At 35.0% G+C, this 14,216-nt stretch overlaps 1 protein-coding gene across 2 annotated transcripts; it reads left to right on the plus strand.

Moving 5' to 3' along the window:
• The first annotated feature begins 336 nt into the window (after positions 1-336).
• Positions 337-6,306, plus strand: LOC145098287 (UDP-arabinose 4-epimerase 1-like). Of its 2 annotated transcripts, none has more exons than XM_079035937.1 (11): positions 337-538; positions 1,221-1,324; positions 1,474-1,598; positions 1,866-1,979; positions 2,195-2,302; positions 2,422-2,513; positions 3,076-3,217; positions 3,356-3,450; positions 4,239-4,368; positions 5,008-5,152; positions 5,856-6,306. In XM_079035937.1, the coding sequence occupies exons 2-11, from the start codon at positions 1,264-1,266 to the stop codon at positions 6,092-6,094; spliced, it is 1,251 nt and encodes a 416-aa protein (XP_078892063.1). In that variant the 5' UTR covers positions 337-538; positions 1,221-1,263; the 3' UTR covers positions 6,095-6,306. The 2 variants fall into 2 exon arrangements, with proteins under 2 accessions (XP_078892063.1, XP_078892060.1); XM_079035934.1 differs by having other exon boundaries at positions 338-817.
• Positions 6,307-14,216: the final 7,910 nt, after the last annotated feature.

Consider the following 14,216-nt stretch of genomic DNA (forward strand, 5'->3'; position numbering starts at 1 on the left):
AAATACCAAATAAATAATAATAATATTATTATTATTATTATTATTATTATTATTATTAAATTGACTTTTATATACATTAATAAAAAAATTACAATGTTACAAGAGGGAATATTTTATTTAAAAAAATCTTAATACTTTTTTAAAATTACAATGTTAGGACTTAAATAAAATTACATTCATGATTTTGCATGTTACTTCACACATTCATATCAAGATATAAAATTATAAATATTCAATTTAATAACAAAAATATCTAAAAGAGAAACCCACAATATAATACGTATATTGTTACATCTCACACCAATAAATACCAATAAAATGTTGAAACCCATGTCCAAAACACCTAAAAGTTGAAGCTTTTTTCTAAAGCAGAAAACAGGGTAATCAATTGACTAGTAAACCTACGTGTTCCTCTCTCCCTCCCATGGCGCCCACACCTCTTACCCCACCATTTACGTGACCATGGCATCACAAACGAGGAATTCTCCGCATACCCAACTCCTATTCCTCCATTGAAAACGTGACAGACGACGAGAAGGTAAGGAAGACTTGGTCCGATACTTACTTCCACCACCACTCTTTTCTTCTTTTCGTCTTCTCTACATTTCTCCTTCTTACGTTTTTGTTCTTGATTAAACCCTTTTCCCTTTTCCCAAATTTCAATCAATCAAAACCCAATTCGTACTATATCATATCACTACATTCATTGGCGTTGTAAAGTCGTACTTCGCTCCCTACCCCTCGATTCTGCTCCTTTCACAGATCTTGTCTGATTATCTTTCACATACCCTGCTGCTTTAAATGCTTACATTTTCAGGTAACGGTTTTAAGTTTTAACCTCACTTACTGTTGTTTTACTCAATCTTCTAGCTCTGTGGATCGTTTACAATTTACATGATGTTCCTTCTTCGATTCCTCCAATCCGCGTGTTTGAATTTTGGTTTTGTATATTGAAATTGATCGAGAATTTTTACTGTTTGTTTGAATTCTGTCGGCGATTGAGCTGTGATGGGTTTTTGAAATTCCAAAATTTCCCTGTTTTCGAGATGGTTTGTTTGAATTTTGAATTGTGTATAGCGAATTGATAGCAAGAGGGGCCAGTTTCAGTTGTCGACATAATAACTCGTACCTTTTAGAGGTCCCTCGTTTGTTTGTTTTTTTGTTGAATCTCCTTTTTCTATAACGAATAACAAAAGTATTGTTTCAATGACTCGCATCAGATTCATCTGTAATTACATTTTTCATAGCGAGATTCTTCAACAAATGCTAAACCCTAGCAGATCAAGAACTCAACCCAGGCCTACCCGATCTCATCCTCTCGGAGGTAATATTAACATCTTTTCACTAATTTACTCCATTAATCATCTCATAAAATCTTCATTTCACTATCTTCCAAGATTTATCAGCTTCTGTTATATGCTCAGAAACAGATCAAGTACACAGATTTGAAGTTGTTTCCTTTTGTGTTTGTAGGCATGGATTATGTGGACCCAAAGAAGAAAAATGGTGTTGTAGGAAAGATCCTTTTAGCTGCAGGACTTACTGCAATATGCATTCTTATGCTTAAACAATCCCCATCTTTCAACACCCCTAGTCCTGTATGTATTCCTTTTATTCAATTATGCCTCTTTCTTTTCTTTAAATCCCTACAAAATTTGCAAAACTTTCTATTTTGGGATTCCCATAAGTTGTCTAAAATTCCCCTTTTAGGAAAGATTCAACAAATTAGTTGATGATGTTCCTTTATAGGTTTTCTATTAAAGGGTATTTTTGATATTTGCTAGGGGTTGTTGGATCTTATTTGTTGCACTATTAAATTACACATTAAATATCTGATTCATTTTTTTTGTGTTTTTGATTTGAAGTTTTCTCAACATGAAACTGGTGTCACTCATGTGTTAGTAACTGGAGGTGCTGGTTATATTGGTTCACATGCAGCCCTACGCCTTCTAAAAGATAATCATCGTGTCACTATAGTGGTATTTTTTCTATTTTAATCTATTTCTTATTGTTTTCATAAATGATGTTTAAAAAATATTCAAGAAAATAACACAAATCTATAAAAAAGTTGTTACTTAATAAGGGAAAACTTTCTTTCTTGATTTATTAAAAAAGAAACATCCGTATATAGTTTTTCAGATTAAGTCATTAAAAAAATCGAAACTTTATACCGTTAAATTTTGGTGTGTGATAGGATAATCTCTCTCGTGGAAACCTAGGAGCTATCAAAGTTCTTCAAGATCTCTTCCCAGAACATGGGAGACTTCAATTCATTTATGCTGATTTGGGAGATCCAAAAGCCGTATCCTTTTTGAAATTTAAACCTACAACCAAATTACCAAAATGTCCCTGCATGCTTGCCTTAGTAAGAATAAATGTTGATAATGTTTATTCGTTGTTTCCTTGATCAAAAGAGTTTAGGTGAACAAAATCTTTGCTGAAAATGCATTTGATGCAGTGATGCATTTTGCTGCAGTTGCATATGTTGGAGAGAGTACCCTTGATCCCCTAAAGTAAGTGTTATTTGAATCGAATTATGACATCACATCCCAAAAATTGTTAGTTAGTATTGTGGGTCCCACTCCTAAGTACTTGGTTTTTGGAGGTTATTAGGGAAATTTACAGATAAGGACAAAAGGACAAAACAGGTTGTACTGTATTTGATGTGCATTTGACTAGGAGTAATGTCAATGAGGATAAATTTGCAAATTTTTGTCCTACCAAAAAAGGTGTAAAAGACATAATTGCCCTTCTCATCTTCATCATTGAAAATAACCTTAGAACAAGACAAACTTTCTTGGGCTATTTTCAATGATGATGACAAGGAGGGCATTCATGTCTTTTGCATAGACTTAAAATAAGCAGAAGAGTCTTTGCCCAATCTTTTTTGGGTGTGACAATTTTTGTCCCGTTGACATCAGTCTTGGACTTAGTTCCAGTCAGATGCATGTCAAACACAGTACAACTTATTCTGTCTTGTCAATGTCATGTCTTATCCCTAGGATGCTAATAATGTTATGCAATGGCTTAACTTGCTTTTAGAAGTATTTTATTTAAATTTTTTTAATATTTCAGGTATTATCACAATATTACATCAAATACACTTGGGGTGATGGAGGCCATGTCAGCACACAATGTGAACACACTAATATACTCTAGTACTTGTGCAACATATGGAGAGCCTGAAAAGATGCCAATTACAGAAGAAACTCCCCAGGTAATTTCCCTTGACAAAAACAAAAAACGGGCATTTTAAATTACCAAATTTTACTTTTAAATTACTAAAATTGATATGCAATAATAAAAGGCCCCTTATAAACTTGTGTAAATGATATCTTTTTGTTGCATATTCCAGCTTCCGATTAATCCTTATGGAAAAGCCAAGAAGATGGCGGAAGATATTATCTTGGATTTCCATAAAAACTCGGATATGGCCGTGATGATTCTAAGGTTGGTATTTTACGTGTTTGAGGGCATTTTGGTCTTTTTCCTATAGGAGAGAACCAAGAGCAAGTTAATGTTTAATTTTTTGGACGGGGCAAAAAAGCTGCATTTTTTGTTCGATTGACATTATTAGCCCTATTCTTAGTCCAATGCATGTCAAATGTAGTACAAGGGCATTTTGGTCATTTGCACATAGGAGAGAACCAAGAGCAAGTAAATGTTTAATCTTTTGGATGGGGCAAAAAGCTGCATTTTTTGTCCGATTGACATTATTAGCCCTATTCTTAGTCCAATGCATATCAAACGCAGTACAAGGGCATTTTGGTCTTTTGCACATAGGAAAGAACCAAGAGCAAGTCCTTGTTTAGTCTTTTGGACGGGAAGTTGCAATTTTTGTCTCATAGATACTATTAGCCCTAGTCTTGATCCAACGCATGTCAAACGCAGTACAAGGGCATTTTGGTCTTTTGGACATAGGAGAGAACCAAGAGCAAGTCCTTGTTCAATCTTCTGGATGTGGCAAAAAGTTACAATTTTTGTCCTATTGACATTATTAGCCCTAGTCTTAGTCCAATGCATGTCAAACAAGGGCATTTTGGTGTTTTGCGCATAGGAGGGAACCAAGAGCAAGACCTTGTTTAATCTAATGGATGGGACAAAAAGTTGCAATTTTTGTCCTATTGACATTATTACCCCTACTCTTAATCTAATACATGTCAAACAAAGTACAAGGTGTCAGTGTGAGTTGTCTAATGTCCTTATTTTCTTGCTTTTTTTTAAAAAAAAAAATTCAGATACTTCAATGTGATTGGTTCTGATCCGGAGGGAAGATTAGGAGAAGCACCAAGGCCAGAACTCCGTGAACATGGAAGAATATCGGGTGCATGCTTTGATGCAGCTCGTGGAATCACCAATGGCCTCAAGGTCATTTTCTTTTTTCCTTTTTTTTTTTAATGAATTTTATGCAAACTTTATAGTTATGTTCTAGAGTTAATTACATTTTTTTTTATCATTTTCAATTTTCTCTTTATTTGAGGTTTTTGCGACATTTTTGGCCCAGTCCATGTAAAGTTAATACTTTTCGGACCAAAATCGCAAAAATAAGCTATACTCAGGGGCAGAAATAGACATTTTACTTGGAATAGAAATAAAAAACGTTACAAGAACCTCAAAAGAATCACAAAAATTGCAAGAGAAAACATTTTGGGACCAAATTTGCAAAAATTGACTATGCTCAGGGACCAAATATATAATATACTCTATATTCGATTAAATAGCAAAGAAAACTCACGTCTTTGTTATCAATCTATATTAAGTGTTGTATGAATAAATGATGCTTAAAATTATCTAAGAAGATGATGGCACACTTGGGAAATGGAAGGAAAAAGTAAATGAGGGTAATTTTGTAAAAAGTTAGGACTTGATGGGGAAAGTTTTTATTTTTTTATCCATAATTTTCTCTATTAAGTTGTTTTTTCTGTATTAAGTCAAAAAGAAACCCTTACATGTATATGATATTGTTAAGTATGTTTGACTTGTTGACTTATGACCTATGTGATACAGGTTCGAGGAACGGACTATAAAACCCCTGATGGAACTTGTATAAGGGATTACATTGATGTGACTGATTTAGTTGATGCTCATGTTAAAGCACTTAATAAAGCAAAACCAGGACATGTTGGAATTTACAATGTTGGGACAGGAAGAGGTATGCATCTCGATTTTTTCATTCATTATCTTTAAGGTGGTATGGTTTGGAGGAGGGCATTTACGTCTTTTGCACATGTGAGAGGTTACAAAAAAATTTCAATCTTTTTTCCCATTGGCATGGGTCTCATGAAGTGCTATCTTGATAAAACGATGTTTAAAGATTTTTAGTGGGAAAAAACTCATTTTTCTGAATTTTTCTATTAAGTCAGTCTTTCTGTATTAAGTGAAAAAGAAATACGTATATATAGCTTACAAGATTAAGTCATATTCTCATTAAGTCCATAATTCAAAAAAGAAATTTGGCAATTTAGTATTTTTTATCGAAACTTTTTTCTAGAACGTTCTAAAAAAAAGAAAGTTGTTCCATATATTTTTGTGAAAAAGGGTATTTTTGTAAATAAACATAAAGCTTGGTATGCATAACGTTTTTGAAAGGAATGTAATATATCAAAGGAACTAAAACACAACGAAATTGTAAATTCTCACGCGGTCGTGGAATGGAATCTTGAATTCAAATTCCGTCGTCTTCCACCGGAATCCATGTACCAAACACATCCTACGACGATCCATCAAACATGAAATCCGTCCGAATTGAATTCCATACGTACACGGAATGGAATCGCGAATCCCAATTCCGTCATTTCACCAGAATCGATTAAACCAAACACGACCTGATCCTTCTTTTTTACTCTTTTTAACAGGAAGATCAGTCAAAGAATTTGTGGAGGCTTGTAAAAAGGCAACGGGTGCATCAATTAAAGTAGACTACCTTCCAAGGCGACCCGGTGACTATGCAGAAGTATTTAGTGACCCGTCAAAGATCCTCCGTGAGCTTAATTGGTCGGCACAATATACGGATCTTGAAAAGAGTTTGAGGGTTGCATGGAGATGGCAAAAGTTACATAGGAATGGCTATAATCCTTCAATGGCTTCCATTTAAGATTTTGAATGTTTATTTTATTCTCACATGATATGAGAGGTGTAGGCATATTTATATATATGTGTAATTTTTAAACATGAATACATACATGAATGATGAAAAACTTGTTAGCAAGTGAATTATAAGAATAATTATAATAGCTATGAGGAGTAGCATAATTATTATTTTACATAATGGAGAGGATGCCATGGCTTTATGCTTTTAAGGTTTAAGTACTATTTCTTTTCCTTTCCTTTTGTTTAGTTTATGAGACTACGAGAGTTTCAATTTCAATGTGTATGGGCCCGTTGTGGATGCTAGATGCTAAGTTTTTATGTTATGTATTAAACTAGCAGACTGTTGTGTTGTGTATCTGATTTACTTTTATTATATTATGTATTAAACTAACAGACTGTTGTGTATCTGATTTATACAGACTGTTGTGTATCTGATTTACATATTAACTGAAGAAAATATTTTAAATAAATTATATTCTTACCAAAAGATAGCTATGGATGGGTCCTAAATTTGGCCAAAAAGTGCGATTTAGTCGATGGTTTTGTATTTTGGTTCAGAAAGCTTATTTTAAATCGGACACAATTGTTGTAATAGAGTGATTGTTGCAAGAATAAAACCTATGAAATTTGGAAGAAGTGCCTTGTTGATAGATTTTGGGATTGGTTTGAAAAACTTTAAAACATATACAATTCTCCTTAATTTATAGTTATAAATTTCAAAACCAAAAACCTTAAATTTATAGTTGATGGTCCCCACAATGTAGAATGGCTAACTTCCTTTCCACCCCATCTTTGTGTCCCACATCGGTAGTGAAAACAAAAGTTGGGTGTTTATCCCTTTATAAATAGAGATGTGCACCCTTTTCTTTTCCCACATGAGCTTCTCATAAACACTTGAAGTTACTCCACTTCAATTTAGGGAGCATCAAGTTTATATGCATGATGTGGCTAATATAGTTTCTTTTTAAGAAAATTTCTACTTTATAGATGTTTGAAAGGAAAAAGACATTATATTAGCCATCATGGTGCATATAAATATGTTGTTACTCTAAAGTCATACAATCTAAAAAAGTTCAACCTTAATATATATAATGCCATATTCCCAATTGGTCATATTTTAATTCAACAGCTATTGTAAAATGAATATATCCATTGAAATATAATATGCAATATGATACTTCTCAAGATTATATGCAACAATATGAAAATATGCCCCATTTTTTTTCCCAATCCAAAGTGTCACCATCCAACACCCTCAACATGAATCAATATACGAAAAGAAAGATGTTAAGAGATGTCCAAGATCACAAAAAAAAACTGAAAAGAAAGATGTAAAGATATGCCCATGAACACAAACAAAACAAAAAAAAAAATACTTTCAATCTATATGATAGACAACATATTTCAAGGTGCAAAAGAAACAAGAACTACAACCAAATATTAAGCCTATGTATACACACAGACAAGAATTGTGTTACGAAGTCAGAAAATTACTTTCGATCTATATGAAAGACAACAAATTTTAAGGGATACGTTGCAAATGAGATCAAAATTATTAGTAAGAAGAGTAAAAAAGCGACATAGATGTATCCTACATCCATGAAGTGTGGCTCTATGTACTTGCATTTGACTTCCAAATCAAAAATTTGCAAACAAAAATACAAGGATTCAATATTTTCATTGGTGAGGTTTACAGATAGTCCCGAAGAAGACCGGTTTCCATAATAAATTGGTAATACAATATCGTTACAATGATCGGATGAATGAGTATGAATCCATGTTTGAATTATTTAGCGAAGTAATTGTAGAAAATAAGTAACAGTTTGATGTTAACTTGTTTTTCAGAAAATCCGAAGGAAGTCGCAGCTGATGACAATTATTAGATTTAGACTTGGTCCATAAGAAAAAATAGTCATCATGATCATGACATTATTGAAGGAGTCTTGGTATATATGAATTCAAAAAGTAGACATCATTGACTTATATGATGCTGCTAGTCTTCTGCTATTGTCATCGTTTTAGTTAAATTTTACATATTTTATTTAATTAGAGATAAAACATAATATAAATGATCACTTCTATCATTTATTATGGGAAAGCTTTGACCAAATATTGAACAAATGTGAATACATAGACGTACTCGGAAAAAGAAAGAAATATATTAAAATGGTCAACTTGTATTAAAAGATTTTGTAAATAACTAAGCGACAAAATATTGACCAGTTGCAATTGTAAGGCTACGTGTATGTGTCGGTTGCATACTCTAATAAGTTATGAAGAAAGAAATTAAATAAATTTATTATAAACCAGGGTATTTATTTCTTATTTTATTTGATAACCAGAAGGATTGTCGCACAAAAAACCTGAACCTTAAAGAGAAATCCCAGAACCGAACTATTAAAAAGTATAAGATGGGATATATGTTCCCAGCTAGGGGTGTTGAACGGGTAATTTTTTCGGGTTTCGGGTAATTCGGGTTTTTCATGTTAGAAAAATTACCCGTTACCCTACCCAAACTAAATTCGGGTAATTCGGGTTTGAGTAATTCGGGTATCGGGTCGGGTTTGGGTAATTCGGGTATTACCCGAAATATATGATTTTTTTTTTTTGAATTTCACCTAAAAATAAATTTAATGAAATAAATACGTCGTGCTTTATTAGTCTTGTTTATATAAACAAACGAGACATAAACGAAGTTACTCAAGCTTTGAACATTGAGATTTTCTACTCAATAATACATGAGATATCAAGTATTTTTTTAACGACTTAATCTAATCTAATAAGATGTTAAAAAAACAAATACCTAAAGATCTTAATTTAAAAGTTTAAAATGTTTAAGATAAATGTAGTCATAAGTTTTGTCATGTTCTAAAGTTTCGTCAAAATAATGAGTTTGTTAGTTGTAATAAAAACTATAATATAGAAAACAGTTAAGTTTTAAAGAACGTGATGATATATAAAAATTACTTTTAATATTGTTAGTGTCGTATTGTCATAATAAATATATTTATGTTTTATAATAATGATATTAGTTTAAGCGTGATCAAATACCTACTATATAGTACAAGCTCTACAAAAAAAAAAAATTAAAATAATTTGGGTAATTCGGGTATACCCGAAACCCAAAAAATGTACCCTTTACCCGACCCGAAAAAAATCGGGTAACCCGATTACCCGGAAAAATTTACCCGATACCCGATTTACCCGACCCGATTTACCCGATACCCGAAAAAATCGGGCGGGTAATTCGGGTATCGGGTATTTTTGACAGGGCTATTCCCAGCAATTTTATTGATTTACTAATCCCGCTTATATACAAAAATACACGGATATATATACAAGGTATCTAAAAGTAAATATAGAAAACAAATAAACTAATTTACATAGATGATTTATTTCCAATACCCCCTTCAAGCGCACAGGTGGTGGATGAACTCTGAGTTGTTGCCGAAAATTCTCAAAAAGTGGTCAAGGTAACGGTTTGGTGAAAATATCCGCCACTTGAAGATTGGTTGGAGCAAATTGGGTATGCAACTTACCAGACAACACAAGTTCACGAATAAAATGATGATCAATATCTAGATGTTTGGCTCGTTCATGCGTAACAACATTTTGACTTAAGAAAATAGCACTAAGGTTGTCACAAAGTAAAGTCGGCCGAGCAGAAGGTAAGGCATTTAAATCACGTAACAGATGAGTCAAATGAGTTCAACAGCAGTATTTGCCATAGCCCGATACTCAGATTCACAACTGGGCCGAGAGACAGTAGGTTGTTTTTTTAGCACTCCAAGACACAAGATTTCCTCCAAAAAAGATAGAGTAGCCATAGGTGTAACGCCTAGTCTCAATACAACGAGCCCAGTCTGCATCGGAATAACCAATAAGCATAGGTTTTGTAGGTATAGAGAAATGAAGACCATGATTGATTGTGCCTTTGATGTATCGTAAAATTCGTTTGACGAGGGTAAAATGCTGGTCCGTAGGAGAATAAAGAAATTGACTGGCTTGATTTACCGCAAAGGAAATATCAGGCCTAGTGATAGTCAAGTATTGAAGAGCTCTAACAAAAGACCGATACTGAGTAGGATCATGAAAGGGAGTGCCAGTAGAGGTGAAAACATCATTTGTAGCGAGCGGTGTACCTATTGGTTTCACATCAAGAAGACCAGCTCAGCTCAAAATATCATGAGCATATAAACTCTGATGTAGAAATAAACCATCTGAGTCATAAGTAACCTCAAGCCCAAGAAAATAGTTCAATTTACCCAAGTCTTTTATAGCAAACTCATTCTTTAAGCGAGTGATGGAAGGAGCATGGTTTCCAGTCAAGATAAAGTCATCAACGTAAACCAAGAGATACAAGAGACACAATCCTTGATGAAAGACAAAGAGAGATGTATCAGCTTGACTACACTTGAAACCTTGAGCAACTAAGAAAGAACTCAGGCGCTGAAACCAATCTCTTGGGGATTGACGAAGGCCATACAAGGCTTTGTTGAGACGACAAACATGTGTTGGATTTTTAGAGTCGACATAATCCGGAGGTTGCTCCATATAAACGGTTTCATGAAGGTCACCATTTAAAAAAACATTTTTAAGATCAAGCTGATGAAGAGGCCACCTATTTGTGACAGCCAAAGATAAGACAACGCGAACAGTTGTAGCTTTAACCACCGAACTGAAGGTATTAGAAAAATGAAAACCCGGAATTTGAGTGAAACCTTGGGCTACAAGACGAGCTTTATGGGGATCAATAGTCCCATCAACATAATATTGTTGGGTTTTGAGCATTCTAACACTCCTATGGTGTACATGCAACCCTAAATACCTTGGATCTATGTTTTCTCTATTATACATGCAAATATGAATATTCCAAGGTATTATCCTATCTAGCATACAATCTTTGATACTTGGGTAATAAAACAAGTTAGAAGACATACCTTGTTGATGTAGCTTGTCTTCATGAAACTTGAGTGTCTAGTACCCCAAGTGTGACACCTCAAATGGTTCACACAACACCATGAACACTTGTAATAACCTTGAGAATAATGATAGTTTGGTTCTCTCTAGTGAAATTGGCCTTGCCCTTTTGTGTACACACTAGTGCCCATTTCACCAACCAAGGACATCTTTATATAATGTGGAGATTAGTGTTAAATCCATGATCCTTCATTTCATATGATCCATGGGTTAAACACTCCATGGACTATCCATGATAGCTTAGCCCAACCTAAATGAACTTGGCCCATCACACATACATTGGCGGACGCAGACTATTTTAGTAGGGCTGTCCCTCATACTTCAAGCGGGTGCACCTAATAGAAAAAAAAAACATTTACACTACGAGCCAGAAATTGAGCAGTGGCCCGGGACCCCCAATTCTCCACATAGGTCCGCCACTGCACACACACACACACACACACACACACATATATATATATATATATATATATATATATATATATATATATATATATATATATATATAAGAGTCCATATTTAATTTGTTCCTTTTGATCACTTAATTAATTATAAATTAATTCTTGATCAATACTAATTAAATAATATGATTACATATTAATATATTAGAACTTATAATATAAGAATATAAATCACTAGTATCCTTTTTTCCTCATCTTGTCTATCCAATTGTTCCAATGCCATGCAACCCAAATGGACCATGCTAGGTCGGGTCAAGTCTTACCAATTATAGTTATGGACTTAGACATTAATCCAACAGTCTCCCACTTGGATAAGTCTAAAACTATTATTGGGTATGACTTCAAAACCCGACTAGCAATCGTAGCTCTTAAAAGCTTCTATCGAACTCTGACGTGTTAACTGAACTCTGATCTTGTCAATGACTTGTCCATTAGATAAGGGATCATATATTCCTCCATTCTAGATATCATATGGAATGAGACATGGATTATAAATCATTCTCTCAGTCCATTTGTTATTTCCCGATTTCCAATTCATGATGACTGACTGATTGAACAAATCAAATCAGTCCTGGCTTGGCCAAACACTTACATGTATCATCATTAAATCATCAAGGGGCCCACATATATCGCTTTTATCCTGAAGGTAAAAGGAATGGATAAACTTCAACTCATATGGCTTGTTCTACTACTTGTTGAATCATACACAAATGCACGTTTTATAACATCGAGTTACCAATGTGGTTTCATGCAATCAATGTATAACCAACTCATAGTAACAACTCATATCTCTAGGTTTGAAGAATATAAGATATTATCGTCTCATGATCACTCGTGATAAAATCCATGAAGTGATTCAAATGAGCACGGGTTGAATCCAATACTCAAAACTTATGAGCACTCATGAGTGTTGTAGCACCACTTTGTCCAACATCTTAGACCTATACAAGCCAACCCATGACAGTCTTGATTCATATCTACTTCTAACATATGACCTACTGTGGATGGTTTAAATAACTTATTCATTCAGGAAGAATAACCTAGTTTATTCTGGAAGTCAAAACATGAAAAATGAAACACAAGAATAATTGAATCTAGTATGGTATCAAAACCTATGAATATAAATAGAACACTTTTTATTTATCACCATACTGATTACTCATTTGTAACGTCCAAAATTTTTCAACCAATTTAAACTTTTCAAAAACAACCCATATTCATTAATTCAGTACAAAAAGGTTTTCAATTCATTTATTATCAGAGTATTTCCCAGAACCACATCATAAATATATAAAACACGAGGAGCGATACGATCACGCCTTCGCCTTGCCACGATCTCCTAAAGTACCCGAAACAATACACTGAAAACTGTAAGCCTGAAAGCTTAGTGAGTTACCCCCAAAATACCAACCACATATACCATACTCATAACATATCATATCATAAACAGAACGGCCATGCACTTCGGGTCTACTGCGTGACTGGTCCGCCGCACCGGGCCTTCAGTCCACCTGGTCCACCCTCTGAGTTTAGCCATATACATGAGTCTACAGTGTGTTTGGTCCTCCCGTACTGGGCCTTCAGTCGGCCTGGTCCACTCTCCGAGCCTCGGCACGTCTGGTCCGCCCTCGTGGGGCCTTCAGCCTATCCAGACCACTCGATGGGCCTTCGGGATATCCGGTCTGCCCTGGGTATGTTGGCCTACAATACAAAACAGGACCCGCCTCAACCCAACCCCAGTCAATCAACCATGTGAACATAAACATATAATCATATGGCAATTCATCACTAATCAACCGATCTAGCAGATCACATACATAGCACACTCTAACCAGGATACCGACCTAACCGGTCACTAACGTAGCATCATCCTATATACCAGGATTCTGACCTTAACCAGGTCTCTAACATATACCATCCTAACTACCAGGATGCAAACATATAACAAAGCAATAACATGACAACTACCCGGATTTCCATTCGATAAAGGGCCAACCTTGGTCCCTTAGACCCTGTCGATATGGTGAGGATAACTCACCTCGCAAAGCCGATCTGCAGAAATAAGATCACACTGCTCCAACCTCTAACACGAACTCCACCACTGATCAATACCAAAAGAATAAACTCAATAAATACCATTAATTACCAAAATACCCTTGGAAGTCAACCGGTCAACTCTTGGTCAAAGTCAAAGTCCTCAGTCAAAGTCCACCTTCCTGTGTGACCCTACTCGCCGAGTCCTACAATTTTGAGTCCCTTCTCGCTCAACTCACCTAGTCGTCCCTCGACTCACCGACTCATCGTTCAACCAGAAAAGGTTAGGACTCCACGACCAGACTCGCCGAGTCCAAGAACAAACTCGTCGAGTCCAAGGCAATCTTCAATAGACTCGCCGAGTTGTTCTTCCAACTCGTTGAGTTTCTGCCTATCTTCATGCAACTCGTCGAGTACACCTATGTGACTCGCCGAGTTACTACGCAACTCATGCCAAATCTTTAGCACGACCCGCCAAGTCATCTCCCAGACTCGCCGAGTCCAACGTGAAGTTCCATAATCTCGAGTCACAGAGCCACTCCCTTACTCCAAACACTAGATCAAGGTCCCTATGGTTCATTAGCAACATAAAGTTGCTACCTTTACGTGCTTCCATGACCCATTCATAAAAAACCAAGTTAAAATGGAACT

Source organism: Lactuca serriola, chromosome 1 (assembly GCF_051521515.1).
Source record: "Lactuca serriola cultivar US96UC23 chromosome 1, Lser_US96UC23_V15, whole genome shotgun sequence".
Lineage (NCBI taxonomy): Eukaryota > Viridiplantae > Streptophyta > Magnoliopsida > Asterales > Asteraceae > Lactuca > Lactuca serriola.